At 44.6% G+C, this 22,167-nt stretch overlaps 1 protein-coding gene across 10 annotated transcripts in view; it reads left to right on the top strand.

Annotated features, from left to right (window-relative positions):
* The window catches only part of CAPRIN1 (cell cycle associated protein 1), a 1,156,748-nt gene that overhangs the window by 750,527 nt on the left and 384,054 nt on the right, over window positions 1-22,167 (top strand). For all 10 annotated transcript variants that reach the window (XM_069623390.1, XM_069623385.1, XM_069623386.1 and 7 more), the window contains one exon: window positions 16,186-16,247. In XM_069623390.1, coding sequence (XP_069479491.1) covers window positions 16,186-16,247 — 62 coding nt within the window. The remainder of the gene's footprint in view (window positions 1-16,185; window positions 16,248-22,167) is intronic.

The raw sequence follows: 22,167 nt of genomic DNA, 5'->3' as shown, positions 1-22,167 counted from the left end.
GCACCCCTCCTTCATACCAAAGGTTCTGTCAGAATTCCACCTCAGCAAGCCTTTGGTGTTACCTGCGTTTTTTCCGAAGCCTTGGTCACTGGCTGAAAGGGCCTTGCACCAGCTGGATGTTGCTCGTGCCCTGATGTTCTATGTGGCACGCAGAGTTTTCGGAAGATGTCTCAACTGTTGGTGAACTTTGGTCCTGTGAACCATGGGAAGGCATTGTCCAAGGCTTCCATCTCCAGGTGGCTCTCCGGCTGTATCACACACTGTCATCGGTTGGCTGACTGGCCGTCCGAGAGCCCATTCCACCAGAGCGATCGCTGTGACAACTGTTACGTCTGGTGTACCCCTGCTGGATATCTGCAGGGCTGTTACATGGGAGTCTATGCACACCTTCACATGGTTCTACTGCGTCGACGGGATTCCATAGAGGAGTCCAGGGTCGACCAAGCAGTGCTACGCAAACTATTAGCTTGAGGTGAGTGTTCCAAACGGTAAGAGTTGATTGCTTCTGTTGAGCCTTGCCACCTCCCGTGGTTGTGTAATGTTGTACTGCTTTGTGTTCTTCATGAGCATGTGAATCCATGCCAGACCCCATGCTGGAGAAGGAACAAGTTACTTACCTGTAACTATTGTTCTTCAGCATGTTTGGCATGGATTCACATGCGACCCCACCCTAATACCACTCTGCGGCTCTTCTTGGTCATACTGCCACTGTATGTGCTTACCACATCTGAAACTGGCTGCCAGAGGAGGAGCATAGGGAGAGGGCTTCATTGCCCGGGGGCAGTATGACCCAGATTGCAGCGATTGGCTTAGAGGAGAAATACAGTTTGTGAGTGTAACGGTTTATTCTTTTACTGAAGATTCCCGGCTTGACTGGTAATATTGATGAGCATGTGACTACATGCTAGACGTGTGCTGTAGAACAATAGTTACAGGTAAGCAACTTGTGCCATAGAGCAGTTTATTCCACTGCTTCAATCTGGCTCTAAAATAAGCTTTCATTAGTTACCCCTTCTCTTACTAGACCAGTTAATCCCTGAATAGAGAACCTTTCGTCCAGCTCTCTGACCCGTTATAAATATGAGGTCACCTTAAGCCACATTGCCTGGTGGTTACTACCACCAGAAAAAGAGCAGGAACTCTTCTAGCTTCTGCGGAAGCACCACTAGAAAAGGAGAGCAAAAACATGTTTGCACTGGGGATGAAAGTGGCTACTTCAGCAGTTTATGAAGTGTGTATTGCCAACAATACTACCTTTTTCTTTCCAGCTACAACAGCGCACTTTGGAACAATGTTTAGTCATGGCTAGATCCACTCCCAGTATCCCTGCCCTCTCAAATTTCAAAGGTTTCGTGGACAAGCATTTTTTTGCACTACGTAATCTGTCTTCAACCAAGGTTCTTCATCCCCTTAGTACTCGCACTACACAGTCGACTCCCTTTGAATCCAATTGTGAGAGAGGTGTCAGACATGGCACAGGTCTTACTAGAGCAGCAGCCTCTAAGGGCTCTGCTGCCCCAAAGCAGTGACTATCAGATTCAGGTTCCCTCCCATGTTTCCCTGGTTTCCCGATGTGCGCAGTATCCATTGGTACAGATCTTCAGTGCGGCTTGACTGCTTTGACTGCCAGCGCTGAGTAAGCGTGCATGTGTATGTGCGTTTGTGTGGGTCCTTTCCTCTAGTAGGAAGTCGCAGGACCCGGACCATCGTTCGAGCAGACGACGGCATCGGACGGCGGAAAACGAAAAGTGAAGATTGAGCTCAGCGTGCCCAGAGGCAGAGGCGGGTGTCTGTGGCGGAGGCGGACACGCCAGAGGCAGAGCGTGCCCAGAGGCGGCGGCTCGAAGCAGCCTGTGGGAGCGAACTCGGCGATCTCAGCGTTCTTTTATTACATACTCGCGGGCCACAGAGGTGAGAGTTCGCAACGGCTTGAAGTAGCTTGAAGCAGCCCGCGGCGGCGACCTCTGCTACATCTGCTATTTCTATAAATTATCACGTTCGGTGGGCCACACATAAACGCTAGTATTAGTACTAGTACTAACGTGTGGCCAATATTGTCAAACTAGTGACAACCACCCTGATCAGCTCTACTAACTCCGACAGTACCCTTGCATGAACCTGAGCTTGCTGGATAGATAGTGAGACAGTGAGCGAATCCTGGGTTTGTGCTAGTATACAAACACTAATATCGGGGTTGATAAAGGGTGGGCTGTTGTCATTTAAGTTTATTTTAGACAGCAGTGCTCTCGGGCTGCAAGTCCCTTTACTAATCTCCTTAATGAGTGAATCAGAGAACTCTGAGTTAATCCGCAGTTCGCCAATAGAAATTTTGGAGCCTAGGCAACTTGGGCCTAGGCAACTTGGGCCTAGGCAACTTGGAGTGGATAGTAGAAAGGAAGTGGCCGGGGCCGGGTTTAGGCAATAAAAGTAAATAAAAAGGGGGAGACTGTGGGAGATTTTACTCCTTTGATCCCCCTTTGTTCTTTGGCCTAATCTTGAATCAACGAAGGGATAAGAAATGGCCCGCTACAATTTAAGGAGTGGACAACACGTTGATGACTTAAGAGCTCCAGAATGGGATGGTTCCTATATCGAAAAATCCCTGCATGAGGATGTGAATCCCGTTAATCTCCAAACTCCGATTGCCTCGACAAGGAGTAACAATATAATAGAGGCACAAATCCATCAAGAACTCCAAGCGGATAAACTAACGGAGGGAGAAATTACAAGAGACTCGATAAGGAACACCCCATTCGGACAGGTGAAAGATTTCACCTTGACATCAACTAATATAAAAGGGACTATTGATTACTTCCAGAAACCAGTTCAAGAAAATTTAAATGAACCTATACCACATTCTCTAAAAACTTTTAATCAAAACACTAACTCACAAACGGAGATCAGTGGATCTGAACCATCCATCCTAGTCACGGAACCTTTAAAGACCCCAAATCATCTGTTGAACTCGGTGCAGAATACACAATTGCATGAGGAAAGATTAAACTCAACAGTGGCATCGAGAGGGGATACGGTCGCGTTTGATGGAATCCTATTGGATTTACCAGTGCAAATACCAAGTATGATACAGGGAAACAAGAACCAAGACCCAAATGATGGTGTCTCCTATCTTTCGGCTTTAAATTTTGTTTTAAATTCCTTGGTGAAGGTCTTTGACCTTCTAAAAAGAGATGTGCAGACCCATACAGGGATCTTAATGGAAATGACAAAAGATATTGAACAACTAGAATTTTCAGTCGTAGGTCAAAACAATGTAATAAACTGTTCAGTCCTGCCCCAATGACAAAGATGGAAGATGGTTACACAAAGCACAGTAGAGATTTAATGGAAATTAAGCACCAAATGACTTCTCTTATGAGTGAGAACAAGGAGATAAAGGAATTGTTATTGCAAATGAACGAAAGAAAAGTACCGCCTTCTTCATTAAACCAAGATCTAGCAATTAAAACTATAAATTTAGTCCCTGAAACGAGCACCTTTGGGGATGATACTCCATTATCTGAATCAATAATGGAAGAATTCTGCCGATTAGTACAGATTGCTGAGTCAACGGTGGAACAGCTGGTGGAAGATCGACGGGAAATTATAGAGAATCTTGAAGATGAGGCAGAACACAACTACATGTGGAAGAAGAGCTCGCAACAATCTTACAAGAGAAGGAGGAGAGAAAGGCGGAAGAATCAAAAACAAAATAATAGATTCAAAGTCACGAGGTCGACAAGAAAACAAAAAATGTGAAGAATATTGGATCAAAAAAATCAAAGATAAACAGCTTTGTCAAGGGGATTTCAGATCCTGTGAAAATCAATGAGAACCAAAATATATTGGATAAAGATGGTAGAAGTAAAGGTAACGATTCTCCACAACAAGAAAGAATTGCCGGGATAAATAAATCCAGAAAACAACAAAGGAAAAGACTTGAGACTGATAGAATTCCCGAAGTAGAGGGAGAGGTACATCCGGTAAAGAAATCAACGAGTACCCAAACAGAAGGAAAAACAGCTGATCTGGATAGAAATCAACCTCGACATGACTTGATTAGATCAGAGATTACAGGGAAATTGTTAAAAACAGCTCCAATATTTCTTCCAAGACAGAAAAAAGCTTTCAAAGCACCAATGCAGACCCAGACTGGCTTAAGAATCGCTCCAATATTCAACCAAATAAAAACAAAGACTAGTGATTTGGTAACCACCCAAAGTTCTAGGATGGGACTTGCAGAGGATACAACATGCATTCAATCATCAATATCGAACACGGATGACCACGATCAAACCAAAGAGGTAAGAAGAGAAGAGACTATAAATATCCCAGTGGGAAACTCATCCTCCGACATGGTAACTGAAAGAACAATATATCCCCAAGTAGATCTGAATCCATATGCAATCCCGAGACTGTGGTTTACTAATGAGGAAAACCGTAGGTCTGGTAAACCATTGAATAGGAGCTCGATTCTATCACTGGTTAAAAAACTTCCAGAATTATATTTATTCTCAACAAGACATTGAATATGTTCGGTTTCCAGAGCCAGAATGTATTAGTTTAGTGGAAGTTGGATTTGTTTCTAAATTGGGGGCAAAAGCTTTTTTAAATCTACAAGAAAGATTAAGGGAGGTGGGTTTGGAAGTATATGAGCATTTGCCATCTCACGTAATAGAAACGATCGAAACTGAGGAATATGAGTCAACCAAGGGAAACATCCCCTTACTGCATGAAACCAACCGGGGAAAAAATGAAAATATTATTAATGGTGGGTCACAAATATCATCGTGGTCAATGTCACCAGAGATAATTATGCAAGTCTGTCAGAAGTTGGGTGTATCACAGAGGTCTCTTTAATAGTGACAAATTGAGAATCACTAGTTGGAACTCTTGGGGATCCAGTTCATTTAAAAATAATAAAATGAGTACGTTGTTGTTTGGGGGAAATGATTTGATCTTGCTACAGGAAACATGGTTAGTAAACACCCCGGAACTTGAAGGCTTTGCATTGATAGCACAACCAGCTAACTGCAAAGCCGAGGGAAGACCGACGGGAGGTTTGCTGATCGCCTGTAGAAAGATTTTATTCAAAGAAATAACAATGCTACCTTGCAAACAGGAAGGAATATTGGTGGTGAGAGTGACCACTTCCCCCAAAGGTTCTCCGGGTAAGGAGATAATAATTGTGAATCTATACTGGAACCCCGTGAGGGAAAAACTGAGTTTCTAGAATCAATTGCGACAATCCTTTGTGACATCAATATAATGCACTCTAGCGCACATATATTGGTAGCAGGAGATTTAAATTCCCAATTTATCAAATCCAAATCCCATACAGGGAAAATGAAAGAAGCAACAAATAATGGAAGAAAATGGTCGAACTTCTTTGAGGACTGGAATTTAAAATTCCTAAATGGCTCTATAGAAGGTGATGTTCCATCTGTCACAACGTGGGAGAGGGGTTCCTCGGAATCGACACTGGATTATATGCTTTTATCAACCGAATGTTTTAACACCTGTATACATTTTTCAGTGGTCGATGGTGGAACAAGTGATCACAAGCGATTAGTCGCTCATTTAAATTGGTTCAGTGAGGAAAAAATAGAAATCTGGGACCAAAAAGTAGAAGTTAATGCACAGAAAAATCGGCTGACAAAATACAAGAGCGAAGGGGAGCGGTTAAATAAAGCCCTGAATGGATTTGCCAACTCGGGAGAACTAAATATTTTGCACCAGCATTGTGACCCATCACGATTTCACGAATTTTTATGGTCAGTCGATCCTCCGTCAAGTTCCCAAAAGGGTTTGCAGAGAGTACACAAACACTTTTTTGACAAAGCAGTTTGGGGAAAAAAAACGTGAGACGCAAAAACAATTAAGACTTGCTAAGAAACAGGCCAAAAATGTACTAGAACTAGAAATAGCATCGAAAAAAAATTAAAAATGATTTGAAGAGTTGGACTAGACAACATAGAGGAAAACTATGGCAGAAAGATGGGGAAGAGATGCTGCGTGCTTTACAAAATAATTCCTCGCGAAACTTTTGGTCACTAATAAATGCCACCCAAACACATCAAACCATTGCTCAGACGAACAATGTGTCGGAAGCAAGTTGGTTAACCTATTTCGGTACTAAATATCAGGAACCAGTGGGAGGACAAAAATATAGAAGTGACAATGGAAATTGGGGTTTAAATTTTGACAGAGGATATTTTAAACTTGATCACAAAATCCTCGGCGTCGAGATCTGCGGGCCCAAATGGACTAACTTATCAAGTCCTTAAAGGAAATGAGACACTGTGGGCCGAAATCTTATATACCTTGTACAATAAAGTAATCGCAAATAAAATAATTCCATCTTCTTGGAAGACTGCAATTATAATCCCGATCTTCAAGAAGGGGGATCGTAAAAACCCAATTAGCTACAGGCCAATTACACTGCTTGACGTAGAAAGCAAGTTGTTCACTAGTCTGATATTAAAAGAACTGGAAGCATGGGCGAAACAAAACAACATAATCCCTAAACAGCAGACTGGATTCAGAAAAGGCCATTCAACTTCCTTGAATGGTATAATATTAGCTTCATTATCAAATCTGAAAGATAAAAATAATAAAGGAAGACTTTATGGAGCATTTATCGATCTGTCAAGCGCATTTGACATGGTAAATCGAGATAAATTATGCAGTAAATTGGAACAACAAGGGGCACCCAAAACTTTAATTAACATACTAGTAAAACTTCACGAAAAAAACACAGCAAGGGTAAGATTAAACATGGATGGCTATTTGTCAAAACACATAAACATAGATAGGGGGGTTAGACAGGGTTGTATGGTTGCTCCTTTTCTCTTTAAGATTTACTTGGGCGATTTTGGAGCCGCCCTAGAATCCTCATCACTAATGAGCCCTAAGGTGGGGTCCTTGGCCGTTAGATGGCTTATGTATGCGGACGATATAGTCCTTTTTGATAGGTCTCCAATCGGCTTACAAAGATTGTTGAACGCCCTCGATAAGTACATGAAATTAAACGACCTGGTGGTTAACCCTGACAAATCTAAGATCGTAATCTTTGAGCAGAAAGGTCGCAAAGAAATAAAATATCGGTGGACAATTGGCAAAACCCAGATACCGGTTGTAAAAGAAGTAATGTACCTGGGCATCACAGTGTACGCGACCCCCACAGTTGGGAAACAGTACGGTGAAATCCTGGCTAAAGGAACACAACTAATAGCTCAGATGAAGAAGATTGCCAGCCTTTATGGCAAATTTTCAATCATGCCTGTCATAAATTTTTATGTGGCCAAAGTGATCCCAGTACTACTGTATGGGATTGAATCTAAACCTTTACTGTGGTCAATAGATTGGCAGAAAATAGAAGGTTACATTTGGAAACAGGTATTGGGATTACCTAAAGGACTACATACGACAACTCTCAGATACGAACTTGGATTAAAATCTCTAAAATACGCAGTTGATTGGAAACTCTTGTCCTTGTATAGGTCTATTATTACGCCAATGACTAACACACTATACGAAAATCTACAAGAAAATATGAACCTAAATTCCTCATACACTTTGACAGAACTCCAAAAGATAGCAGAAAATCTGCTAACTTATTGTGAAACAGATAAATTAACACTGAGTTTAAACCCACTGAAAGTTAAGTCCTTATCCTTGAGAGACTGGATCACAACAGGGGACATGGTGAGATCAACCTCTGTTCGCGAAGGGTTTTTTAAGTACGGGAAAAAACAGGGTGTAGTACCAAGATACTTGATGAAGTTCCCTAACCCAAAAGGAAGACAAAATTTTATGAGGGTACGGTTAAACTTGATTAAAACCGGATCAGTGTTAACTAAATGGGGAGTCACTGAAGGGGCTCGTAGTCTATGCACGGAATGCTCAGATCTAAGTAAACAAACGTTAGAGCATCTGCTAAGATTCTGTAAAGGCACCTGGAAAATTAGGGTGGAATACTTAGGGAATTTAGTTGGGTCATTGGATAGACTATCCTCCGATGCTTTTTGGGAAAGAATGATTGCGGGTCATGAAATAAAATTGACCTTAAATATCCTAAGGGTCTTGCAAAAGACAGGTTTTATATCGTCAGAATACTGTTGATCTATTGTTATAATAAGGGGAAAACTGTTTTTTTTTTTTATTTTATAGGTAAACTAGTCATAGATGTGATGAATTTTAATATGCTAATTTTACAAAATTGTGACGAAGTAATCTGTGAATGTTATCTAGATATATTTTATGAATAGGATGTTTTTGTTTTTTTTTATGTGTATATATGTACTGTTTTTTTTTTTTTTTTAATGTGAAAAAAAACCCAAATGTGGTTATATCACAATAAATTAAAAAAAAAAAGTTTCCCTGGTTAGGGGTCGCATCTCAGTTCACCCATGCATGGGAGGGAATCACTTCAGACAAGTGGGTACTCCATCTCCAAGGGGTACTCCATAGTTCCTCACTACTATTGTTAGGGAGAATTCTTACAAATGTGCTTTCGTATAAATGTGCCAATTCCCTTCTACCCTGGAGACCCACAGCTCTTTTGAATATTTATCCTGGAGAGAGTGAGACCTTTTTCCCACTCGCCTGTATTTTTCATTGATTTGAACACTGTTTCTTTTTGTTTTGGAGTCTAACAAACTCCATAGGTGGCATATTTTTACATTGACACACAGCACCTTCAGTGCAATGGCACAGGGAAGTCCTTTAGATTTCCCAAATGTTTAAATACCTTCTCTTGAGCAGTAAAGTGAAATTGCCTTTACTTTCCTTTTTGTAACTTTGTCGACCCAGCACACACAATCTTACATAGTGCTGGATAGGTTACTTTGTCTACTTTCTCATGTAATATTTTTCTTATCCGTTCTAAAATTAATGGCTGGTGTCAGTGGTTTAATTTTTCCTACCATTGTGTTTTTAACCGCACACTGAATTTTCAGCTGCAGTATTGCCCCGTGGGTGCCCATTTTGTCAAAATGGCCTTGGTCTTATTTTTTCACCATTTCCTGTGTGTAAGGTCCTTCTTGAGATTTACTCTTCGTGCCAAACCAGGTTTGGTCCCTTTGTACGTTTTCTTTGGGAGGATTCACGGGTGAAGCCCGCCTCTGGCTCCAGCGTTTCTGACAGGGCAGGAAGCGAGGGAGGTTCCTGAAACTCGCTGTGCTTAGTCTCCTTGATTACAGGAATGCACCCAAAGGTGATTGGCTGGCTGTCCTTGGAGGACAGCTAGGCTGCAAATGAATGGGAGAAACCTTTATAAAGTGCAAGGTCTTTTGCAAGGAGACATAGTCGACCACTAGACGAAGGAACAAAGGAAGAAACGACCGTTGGTTTGCCCGGTGAAGCCCTGCTGCAGTACTGAAGCTCCAAATTTCAAATAGACTAGAGAAGGCCAGAACGGACGACTTCTTCGCTTGGGCAGGTGGAACCAACTGACCCCAAGAGTAACTTGACTGGAAGTCCTCTCCCTGCTGGTTGTACTTGTTCACTGCTGCTGGAACCGAGTGCCAGGGGACAAACACCAGAATTAAGTGCATCATTTTTAAGCCTGACCTCCAGAAAGATCCTCCGGACTGCTTCGAAGCAGGACTATCCAAGCCTGAGCCACCTCAAGAGTGCTGGACCCCAGAAGCAATGAGAGCCCACAAGGAGTCCAAGAATCGCGGTGGTACTATTTGCGAGTAGCTGAAACCGCAAAGTGCAGCTGATCTGGAGTAAGTCCATTGCTGCCACTGACCTTCAAACAGTAGTGCAGGAGTCCCTAGGCGTCCTCCCTTTTGGCTCCACGACTGATCCCCAGGAACACCAGGATCTGCAGGACTACAACAGGAACAGAAGCCAGCTGGAACCTTTTTTTTTCAGACTCAAGGTGGTACTGTGTAACTTGGAGTATTTAACTCTTGTTTGTAGCTTGCTTGTTCTCACACAAGACTTGCATTTGCTGCCCTTTGTAGAGTTGCTTGCATCTTTGCTTTTCACAAGCCTCCCAGCTTGTGGCCCAACAGTGACACTTTTTACAACAAAACCACCTTTAACCTTGTGCATGACTCTTGTGTTATCTTCAAGAAGTGCTTCAGCTTCCCTAGACTTTGTTCAATCAACATTGGCTGTCCTGGCTCCCTGAAGACTCTTTATACTCTGACTTTGTGTTCATCTGTCCCTCAAAAAGTCATACATAAGTTATTTGTATAGCTTGGTAAGGGTTAACCTATATTTCATTGGGGGATTGTGAAGTGCTTACCTGTTTGGAGAAACTTGTTAACCTTTGTTACCTCCCCTAGCCTATTCTTTTTTCCACAACCTCATTATTGCATTAAGTGTAAAATTGATTTCTGATGCTTGTGTAATCTGTTTAGCACACATGCTATACATAGGCTGACATCTAGTGGAAGCTGCAGAGTATTACAGTTTTCGAAATTCGAAAAGGGATGTCGATTGGGCGTGCCAGTAATACTATCCCTAGTGTGACGTCCGCTGTACCCATGATCCCTCACGCGTCGAGGTCCCACGGATTGTTTTTTTCCCCGCCGTCGTGAACTCACATCTAAGTGGAGTGCATTTTTCGGCTTACACCATTGAACTTACAAAGTATTCAGATTACTATATCTCTTTGTCCTTTATCGACCCGGTACCTCGACACGCTGAAGACTTCAAGAAAAGGACAAGACTAACCGTCGGATGGAGATCTCGACGGCACCACCCGGCCTGGGAAGGCCCATCAGACATGAGCCTTTGCAGTAGGGAGAGTGGGAGGTGGTCATAACAGCATGTATTTTCCCAACCCTTCCGAGTCACCCAGCTGCCTGCCCCCATTATGGAGCGTACTCCTTTTAAATTCTGCCCGTCTTGCAATACAAAAATACACATGGGTCGACTAGCACAGCATGTGTAACCTTAGCTTGCATCGGGACCATGACAAGGCTCATTGTCGGGCCTATAAGCTGCTCCGACCGAAGACCCTCAAAGATAGGCAGACGAAACGTTGGGCCCATCACGACATGCAGGCCGAGGCCACCATGGACGTTGAAGGGGCATCCGTGAACCTCACCGTTCCCCAGTGCCAGCCCCCAACTCTAGCAGACAGGCCGGCGGTCCTGTTATAGGGATGACACCCGGCGGCAAGGGCGCCCCACTCTAAGCACACACCCCACAGCGATGTGAGTGGAGTCACACGCCGAGAGTTGACAGCGAATGGCAAATCCTCGGATTCAATCCTCTGAGTGCCCAGAGTGGCTGCCTCATGACAAGCCCGCTAAGACAAAGGATGCAGGACTCAAAAACCCCGCACCCGGGCTTGCAACGTTGAAGGACGTCGTGCAAGCTGTTCCTGTAGTCGAGACTCGACCTACCCCTGGGGAGAAGCCCAGGGAGTCAGGATTGTCCCGTTCTGTTGAAAAACATGTCCCTGAGGCCCCTACTACAGTCCCTAGCTCTAGAAAGTCTTCTTCCAAGAGCAAAGATAATAAGGACAAAGACGAATCCAGTTCCTCTAATAAGGACGGGAACACAGGGGATAAAAGGGACAAGTCGAGGGAACAGCCAACTACCCCCACAGGAACCTGATAGAATCAGGCTCCTATGTAATGTCCTGTACAGGAATACAGCTGACTGGTATGCCCAGGATATTGATAGGGTTATGAGGCACATGACCTTTCTAAAAAAATTTTGAAGTGCACCCCAAAGCTCTTCAAAGTCTGGCAAACACGCCTCCCACTACGCAGGCATCAAGCTCGAAGACAACACATGTGCCCGCTCAGTCAAGTTTGTCTACTCATCCGTCAAGGAAAAGATCACTCCCCCCCCCCCCCCTTTTGGTAGTGTATAATGAACCAGTCCACAAGACACCTTGCCTCTAGATGCAGGAGATGATGAATACATTAACGAGGATAACCCTTATTATGAGGACGTCTGGATTGACGACAATACAGGGGACGATCAGGATGACGGTCGGTAGTCTCTTGCCATGGACTCCCCAGTCCCGCAAGACCCTCCAATACCAGATTCCCCGGTGGACAACCAGCCCTTATTCAACAACATACTCCTCAGGGCGGCTCAACATTTTGGGATTGGAACGCGGGACATCCACCAAGATGAGGATTTTGCAGAAGACATCTTGGGGGATAAGAGACAGGCTACTCAGTTTATCCCCTTACTCAAGGCGGTACAGAGCAGGATTCAATCTTCTCTAGAGATGCCTAATCAGACCAGGGCAGTAAACCCCAGAATCAAAAAAACTTTTTCCGACCAGCACCTTCCGACCCTTTGTACATAAGGGGCCAACTTAAACCAGACTCTTTGGTAGTTACCACTACCCGGAAGAGAGTGGATACCCCCTTGGCCACCTCCGAAGTGCCTCCAGACAAGGGGTAAAAAACGCTATACTATGGGAAGGAAAATGGCGTCTTCAGCGGCGTACCAAGCACGGATTGATAACTCCACCTTACTAGCAAGCAACGATGCACTAAGTGGGATGAAGTTACGGTCCTTGTAGAACCAAAGGCCAAGCTCTCCCTTGTGGCTGCTGAAAGGCGGAGCAACAGCAGGCGTCCTGCTAAAGAACATCTTCAATGCAGCAGATAATGCTGGACTCGTTATTGCTGAGGCCACCATCCTGAAACGTCACGCTTGGCTTAGACAGTCTGGATTTAAACTAGACACAGGCTACCCTACTCAACATGCCTGTTGAGCCTAATGTTTTGTTTGGAAAGGCAGTTGAGGACACTAAAGTCCGCCAAGGAAGAATACGAAGCACTCAAGTCCCTTTGCCAACCAACAAACAAGCCAGAGGGGTGGCAATAACCTTTGGAGTTTTCGTGGCCAAAACTAGCAGAGGCACCAGATACAGTCAGAGCCAAAGTTCCTCGTGGAACAATAGCCAACAGGCTTCCAGGGGTCAGCGCAGCGGTTGCGGAAAAGGGAAAGGCTCCCCCACCAGAGGTGGTGGAACACCCTCCAAACAACAACGCCCTGCTACAGGTCCCCTCCCATGCCTCCCGAGTCTTGGGACGATTATCACATTTTACCCACGCATGGGAGGGGATAACATCAGACTAGTGGGTGTTGTCGACGGTGACAGGAGGTTACTGCATAGAACTCAAAGGAATACCATCAAACCTCCCCCCAGCGCCAGAAGAAACCATCACAGGAGGAACTCTTCCTGGTAGAGGTCAAGGCTCTACTCCGCAAATACACCATCAAAGTTGTGCCGTACAGCAAGGTTAACAAGGGTATTTATTCAACGTACTAAGATCTAACCATGTGCCCGGTACTAGACCTGTGCCCTGCAAACAAGTTTGTCAAACCTCAAATTTTGCATGACTACGCTACAAGAAGTGATCCCTCTGTTAAAACGGGGGGACTACATGGCAATATTGGACATGAAAGATGCTTATTTTCATATTTCAATGTTCCCAGCGCACAGAAGATTTTTACGATTCAAAGTAGCAGACCAGTACTACCAGTTAAAGGTGCTGCCCTTTGGGATAGCTTCGGCTCCAAGGGTGTTCACCAAGGTACTGGCGGTGGTGGCAGCGCACCTACGCAGGGAGTCCATCCCAGTGTACCCTTACCTGGATGACTGGCTGATCACGGGAGAAACCTACCAACTTTATAAGCTAAACACGCAAAGAATAGACCACCTCTTCCAATTGGGCTTCTCAATAAACGAGAAAAAGCCAAGTCTGGTACCAAACGGATCGAAACAGTTCCTAGGAGCTGTATTTGATAAAAAGACGGGGCTTAGCCTTCCCATCCATGGAAAGAGGACAAAACATGCTTCGGCAAATACCCCACTATCAAGCTGGTCTCCGGATAAGCGTACGCAAAGCAATGCGTCTGCTAGGTATGATGGCATTGTGCACTTACCTGGTCCCCCATGTGCGCCTGCGACCAATGCAGGATGGTTGGCAAAACAATGGTCTCAGGCAAGTGGTCAGTGGTACGATCTAGTGATTGTTTCGCCTACACTGGTTCAGAACTTACGCTGGTGGTCAAGGGAAAATCTACTCAAGGGCAAATCCTTCCACGAACCAGAAGCGCAAGCGGTCATCACAACAGACGCGTCACTTTCTGGGTGGGGGCCCACTACCTTCAGCACACAGCCTGTGGTCACAAGTGACTGCAGAGAAACGCATCAATCTACTGGAGTTATTGGCAGTTTTCAAGGCACTACAAGCCTTCGAAAACCACCTAAGAAACCAGTCGGTACAAGGCCTAACAGACAGCACCACCGCAATGTTCTATGTCAACAAGCAGGGAGGTACACTCTCCAAATCTGTCCAAACTGGCTCAGAAAATATGGAAGTGGGCACTCGGAAGAGGGATGTCCCTGTCCTCCTAACATGTTCCAGGGGTACTCAACACTCTAGCGGACTCTCTCAGTAGAGATCCACTGCCAGAAGAACACAAGTGGCAACTACACACGGACGTTGTAAACCACATCTTCTCTCTATTGGGGCTACCCCTCTCTAGACTTATTCGCTACAAGAGAAAACAAGCAATGCCCAGACTTCGCGTTCAGGTTCACCCAACCAGACTCCAAGGGGAACACCCAATAAATGAGATGGTCAGGGAAATTTGCTTACGCTTTCTTTCGAAAGCCAACTAGCTCAGCTGAGGTCAAACTCCACAAACTAGATGTGAGGAGGGCGGTTCTCTGCTATGTAGATAAAACCAAACCGCTTAGGAAGACTCAACTATTCGTCTCCATGGCTACAGGTAGACCAGGAGAGCGCATTTCCACGAGCCATATCCAGATAGTCAAATGTATACAATGATGCTATTCATTATCAAACTAGACACTGCCTTCTACACCAAGAGCCCACTCCACACAGGACACTGGGGCTACTTTGGCCTTTATTGCAAACATCCCCTTAGACAGCTTTTGCAACACAGCTGCATGGAGCTTAGTTCACACCTTCACTCAGCACTACTGCATTGACACACATTCATACATCTATTTGCCGCTACTCCTTCTCACAACCCACCACCTTCTCATAACACTGCTTGCTAATCTATGCATAGCATCTGATCTAAGAAGATTACACAAGCATCAGAAGGAATACATTACTCACCGTAATCCTATTTCTGGTGCTTGTATCTGCTTAGATTCACATGCGCCCACCCTTCCTCCCCTGAGAGGGTGCATAGATGTTTTGAGCTTCTACATATATCTGCTTGGATACAACTGTACTCGCATGACCCTCATGCTACTTCATGTCAGAAGAAAAACAATCTGCGGGACCTTGAGGCGTGAGGGATCATGGGTACAGCGGATGTCACACTAGGGATAGTACTACTAGCAAGCCCTGTCAACGTCCCTTTTTGAATTTCGAAAAGCTAATACTCTGCAGCTTCCACTAGATGTCGGCTTATGCATAGCATGTGATATAAGCAGATAGAAGCACCAGAAATATGATTATGGTGAGTAATGTATTCCGTATCGATGTCCAGTGTCCTAGCAATTGAAGTCACCTCAGGGTTTAGGAAGTGTGCGACACATCCCAAAAGGGTATCTACTTAGTGAAACTGAAGGAGTGTATTTTTTAAGTGTATTTTATTGTTGCGTATTGCCCTTTCTAAAGAAGGCTTATTTTAAAACTGACTTAAGGTTTCTTATTAAAAGTAATTATTAATTTGAGTACAAGTGTTATTTGAATACCTGCCACTGTGAATCTCTGCACCTCTACAGCTCACATTGACCCCTCTTGAGACAATGTTTTACAATAGGAACTGAGGAACACATAACTGGGAGAACAGCTCTCCAAATATATGTCAAGCGGGTAAGTGAAGCTAAACGAGCTTCACTTGTCTCGAGTCAAGTCGGATTCCAAGATGTGGACTTATTTGCTGGCGAACCCATTGAAATCAAAGGTGGGAAAGCTGTATAAAATCGATATCAAGGCCCTAGTTACCTTACTGAGATGCAAGTCTTACTTTTGAAGGAACTATAGTGAGAACTATCTATTGTATGTAACCATCTTTATACTCCATTTCTTCGTCCACAATAAGGCATGCCTGCTTACAACATAGCAGTTTGTTGTGCCGACCGTTAGAACCATTTTGATCAGTTACAACCATTTTGATCATAAATTTGAAACCAATGCATTAGTGATGTTTCTCTGTTCACACATGGTGCCTGAGCTCTATCAATTTACTCCTTATTTGCAGTGCATACAGAATCAAGACTTCCGCAACCTAACCAAATTCCAGTGCAGCCCGACTCCACACAGGTACATGCTTTTTAATTTTTTCTCACTGAATTCTGCTTTTCATTTATAGCCAATCGCTTTAGGTCAGAACCTGTAGAAATGCTATAAGGAGTTTGCTGTATTTATGTGTGCACACAATGCCCTAAGCTGCTTTCCCTGAACTTTAAAGATGCAGTGTCTTGTATTCTACACAAAGCATGGTCACACTATTTCAGTCTGTTCCACAAGTCCTGCCTTTAATATTTCACATGTCTGGGGACAGCGGTTGGCCTCACTATAATGCTGGATTCTGTTTGTGTTATGCTATGCAGATCTGGAGATTGTGGCTATAGTGGCAAGTCAAGTCTAGTAATGGTGGAAAGCAAAGTTCCTGTTATTCTACAATCTCTAATATCAAGATTTCTTTCATGTGACAGGGTCTTAACCCACTCAGGAGGGAACGGGGACCACCCCCCCCCTCCCGACTTGGGGTAGACAGCCTACTTAAGTGTATGCCAGTACCGATCCTACCCCAGAGGCAGGGAGCAGTCCTGAAGCCCCTCTCACTCCCCACACATCTGCCCACTAATCACAGAATGCCTTTGCTATGGATTGTACCACTGTCAAACAATACCTACCTGCCACTTTTATTGCCAGTGTTTTCTTTACCGTTTTTAATGGCCGGAAGATCCAGAATCCAACACAGCAGCAACAAAACAAGAATACTGAGCAGGATGCTGACCAAGCTGATATGTGGGCATTGAGTGCCAGGGCACCACTCAGGTGGTGATAGTGCACGGTACAAATATCCTTTAACATTAACATCCAGCGTTCCAGCCTGGACTGTAGCCTCTTGAAGCATAATGTAGGGGTGACAAAAGGCGAATGCAATCCTGCCAGGACCACCAAGACTGCACAAAAACCTGTGACTGAAAAGGAGTGGGGCCTAAAGTGTTTTTTTAAAAACAGTTTACTGTGATAACCTGTCCCAGAGAAAAGCATAGTGCTAGATTAGACTGAACGGCCAGGTGATGCAAGGATCCAATGGCTAAGTGGGTGGACTAAAGAAACCGGTTCTAAAAAAACCTCCATTCATACGACACAGTAACAGGTGGCTGCGAGTAGTTGGGAGGTGTGGTCGTGGACTGAAAGATCAGATGGAAGGCGGAGCAGAGTGCTAAGAATTCTGTGTAGCTGTTGAATAAGCGTGCAGGTTAAGATTTTGGATGTGAATGAGAATGGCGCCAAATTTGAAAGTTGGTTGTGAGGGTGTATCTAAAGTATTAGAGGGAGGGTGGGGGATATTGATGTGACCAATTGTGAAAGGTGAGATTGTTATAGAGGGAGTTAAAGGGTGAGGGGATGGGTCTTTGGGGGATTTTCTTTTTGCAAATCTACGCTCTGTCCTGGGCCTCCCAGCATTACTGCTGGACACACTCCCACCGCACCCCAATTTACTTTGGAGGGGAGTGAGACTTTTCCACTCACCACCTGCATTTACTTTTGTTCTGGTACCACTGGATCCCTTTAAAGGGAGGTCTCCCTACACTGGAACCTCAGTTTTGGCTCCATGCTATTGCTATGCAGCACCCCACCACCTTATATGGTGTGTTGCCAGGGATCTCTAGGGTCCCTTATTTGCAATGTAGTTTTGGGTTCACTGGTGAATGCCTAGACCCACTAGTGCAGGAGTGATGGTCCCTTTTATGACCTTGGTGTTTCACTTTTTGCAGCACTAACGATCACCCATGGAGTGCTGTTGGGACACTTTGTATCCCCTTGCCTGTGTTCCAATTAACATTCTTGCAACTTTCCTGGCATCCTCTGAAAAGATCTATTTTTCAGATGAATTGTCCACAGCTGTTAAGGAAGTTTTCTCTTTTAGGCAACATCCCCTCCATATGCTATGGACCCCCAAACAGTTTGCTTTTGTTTTACACTTTGTCCCGACTTTTTGCAGAGAAGTTAGTTAAGCCTTCCGCTTCACCACACTGGCCTTTTCCTAATTTGTAATGGAAAAACAGACTAGTCCTTCAGTCTGCCAGTGCTGGGAAACTGTATTCCTTTTGACATGTTACCCGTTTGGGTCACTTTTTCATATCGCACACATCTTTCACCGCAGTTTAATGGGGATACTTTTGTATCACCCTAGACCTACACCAAAGGGGTTTTGGTTACTTTTTAAATGTTCCTTAGGACAAGCTGGTCGCAGCAGTTACAATTTGCTCTATATTTTTAGTTGGTAACCAAACGCTTTAACTGCGAATGAGTGAACTGTGGATAGTGTCCCAAGATGGCTGTGCCACAAGATTTCTTGCTTGTTCTTTGGCCTTCCCTTTTATGGTCATGCCTTTGCTGTTTTTGCAGGCTAGTGCATGCCATTTGTGTATGGGCTCAGGAAGTGGACTTGGAACTGTCTGATCCCATTCCACAAACTGGTGCTAGGAAGTCTAGTGTGCAGGCATGAGTCGGCCCCACCGTGGTCCCTGATTAGACCGCTGCTGGTGTGCATGAGTGGTGCAAATCCTTGCTATTGGAGGGTGGTGTTTGATCACTCGCCTGAATTTAGGATAAGAGACCTGCGGCCATTTCAGCAGGTCAGAAGAGGAGCCCAGTATCCTGTGTAGCTGTGCAGACAGAAGAACCGAGGCCGGATCTGGGAGAGGCCTGGCGACCATTCTTGCTGCTGTCTTGATGAATCCCTGTTTGACAACCTGATCTCACATCACCCTTGCTGCTGCTTTGACCCTTTGGTCTGGTGGGACCAACCCGTCTCTATGCCTTCTCATGATCCTGGAGCCTTCGGAAGTGTCCCTGGACCACCCGGTGGGTTTACCAGCTCTGTTTTGGGCTACCGTCCCAAAAGACTAACTGTGCTGCATTTTTACACGGAACTTCGGGGGTGGCGAGTGTCTTCAGCTAGTCCTACAAGTTGCCTTCCTGGCAAGTTTCAGCATTCCAGTATCACCTTTTCTGGACAGCTTCCTTTGTTTGCAACTGGTAAGGAGGCTGCTGTTGCCCGTGTGTGGTGACTGTCGCTGGAACCAGCCTTCCGATGTCTGGTAGTGTCCAGAAGAGTCCTGCATCGTTGCCTGCTGCATTTCTCCACTGGAAAGGGTTGGAAAGAGACACCAGCTGTTTTGCTGGACTTGGGACTTTTTTAATTTTAAATCCTGAGCAAGTGGGACCTTTTTCTCACTCCATGTGTTTTTCCCGGTTTTGTATTTTGTGTTTTCTTGGAGTCTGACAAACTCCATAGCCATCTCCTTTTTGTAAAGTGACACGGCACCTTCAGTGCAGTGTCACTGAGAATTCCTTAAGATTTCTCTTAAGGTTTAATTACCTCTGCGTGGGTTAGCTACAGTTCTCAAGAATAGTAAAGTCAATTTGACTTTACTTACCTTTTCTCTTCGTAGGTCCATCACACACCATCCTATGTGGAGTGCTGGGGGGGTTACTTAGTAGCTCCTTATCCTACTTCCTCATGTAACAATTTTTGTTACCCTCACTACTTTAAATGGCTGGTGGCAGTGGTTTACTTTTTCCTACCATTGTGCTTTTCTACCGCAGGCTGAACCGCAAGCTGCAGTACAGCACCCATTGGTGACCATTTTGTCAAAATGGCCCCTGTCTTTTCTCAGAATTATTTGTTTGAGGTCTTCCTTGGCTTTTACTTTGTGCGTTGACATGTTTGAGCTCTGTTTCTCCTGCCTTTGGTGAACTACAGACCTGAAGCCCGCCCCTGGCTCTAGTGTATCTGGAAGGACAGGATTTGAGGGAGGGGTCCCAAAACTCCCATGTCCTGTCTCTAGGAATGCCTGAATGAAACCAGTCCTGATTGGCTGCCCTGCTGTACAATTGACAGCTTAGGCTGTGCATGAATGGGAGAAACCTATTTAAAAGGTGAGGGATTTGGGTATAGAGGCAGTCGACCAGTGGAAGAACAAAGAAGAAATGGTGAACAAAGCATGCTGCAACCTCATGGGCCTTCAATTGCCTGGTGTAGCCCTGCTGCTGTGCTAACCTCCCTTTTCACCTCGACAAAGAAGCTCCTCGGGAACAACTACCCCTGATGGGTTAGTGGGACCAACTAACCCGAAGATGAACTCCAGTAGGCGCCCTTCCCGACTTGCTGTGCCTCTCCATTGTTGCAGAAGCCCAATACCCGGGGTTGAGGAACCATATTGGAGTGCAATGTCTGCCGCGGAACGAATCCGGCTACAAGCCCAAGGAGCCTCCAAAGGACCCTCCAGAAGCAGGACATACTGATCCAGAGACTCTTCACCAGAGTGCAGGATGAGGGAGCACAGAGTCCAACCGGTGTCCAACGATCCGCATCGGTGCTGTTTGCTAAGCGCTGAAACCGCCAAGTGCTGCTGAAATGAAGAGGCCGTAGCTGCACACGACCTTCCCAAGTACTGCTGCAGGAGCCCTCCAGAAGACGTGTCCCCACAACTGAGGCTCAGAAACTAGGGTCTGCTTGGCTGCAGCAAGACGGAATCCAGCTGAACCACCTTTTCTTGTAACCAGAGGTACTGTTTGGGATTAGGGGTACTTACCGTTTTGCTGTCTCACTGGACTTAAGTTATATAATACATTATTTATACATTTAAAGCATTCTTTAAAAAGCAGTAATTAGCTGTAACATTAATCCCAAGTTAGTATTCAATTAAAGTGAACAATAAAGCAGTTGAGTAATTCAATCATATGTTAATTTTTCCTGCACCCAGAGGTGACGTCATTTGAGGTCAGTATAACACTTATTTTGTATCACCTTTGCAGTATTGCTTCAAGGAAGAATGTCTAGGGTTAGATCAGAACAGACTGATATTCTATTTTCTATTTTTAAAAGTTAGATTCTCCCAAAGGGTTGCAAGCAGTTTTTTTTACCCCAGCATTACAAGTGTTCAACAATTAAAACAGAAAATGGCAAAAAAAGAAGACTGGCCATTTTAACAAAGTAGTCATCCATGGGTGCTGTACTGCAGCGGAGGGTTCTGCCTGCGATAGAAAAGTACAATGGTAGGAAAAAGTAAACCACTGCCACCAGCCATTTAAAGTAGTGAGGGTAAAATACAAATGTTACACGAGAATGTAGGATAAGGGGCTACTAGGTAACCCCTAGCACTCCACATAAGATGGTATGTGCTGAACCTACAAAGAGAAAAGGTAAGTAAAATCAATTTCACTTTACTATTCTTGGAAACTCTAGTTCACACAAGAAAAGGCATTTAAACCTTATCACAAATCTAAAGGTTTTCTGACACTGCTCTGAAGGTGCTTGTGTGTCACCATACAACAAGAACATGGCTATGGTGTTTGTCAGATTCCGAAAACAGTGAAAACACAGCAATCCAAATCAGGTGATACACATGAGTGAGAAAAATGTCTCACTCCATGGTTAACATTAAAAAGTCCCAAGTGCAGCAAAAGAGCTGGGGTTATCGAACTTTGAAGGGAATTAGCACACAAATGTAGGAACCATAACCAATACTAACTGATCTGGAGTAAACTCCACCATTTTGGCCTTCTGGTCATGCCAATGTTTGACCAGAGCCTGACCAGCTTTCAGGCTTTCTATGACTTCAGTCATCGGAAGAGCCATCCTCCTCCTGAGGCCTAGTACATAGTCAGTGACACAGACTGCCATTACAGATGGAGGATTCTCCAAACCCTTTTTAATCTCTGCCAAAGTGCCTCTGACAGGATGACCGAGGAGCTCAAAAAGGCTGAAACCCACTCCAGCTTGAGGCACCTTTATGTAAGCAAATAGAAGGCATGGCAGTAGATGGTCCCACTTTCTTGTCTGGGCTTCTTCTAAGACACCCATCATGCTCTTCATTGTTCTGTTAAACCTCTCTACCAACCCGTTTATTTGAAGGTGGTAGGCCGTTGAGAACTTGTAAGTTACTCCACAGTTCTTCCACATGGTCTGCATGTAGTGGAATATTAAATTAGATCC

This window comes from Ambystoma mexicanum, chromosome 11 (assembly GCF_040938575.1).
Source record: "Ambystoma mexicanum isolate Mex_15411 chromosome 11, UKY_AmexF1_1, whole genome shotgun sequence".
Taxonomy (NCBI): Eukaryota; Metazoa; Chordata; class Amphibia; order Caudata; family Ambystomatidae; genus Ambystoma; species Ambystoma mexicanum.
This window is presented reverse-complemented; position numbering and strand designations above follow the sequence as displayed.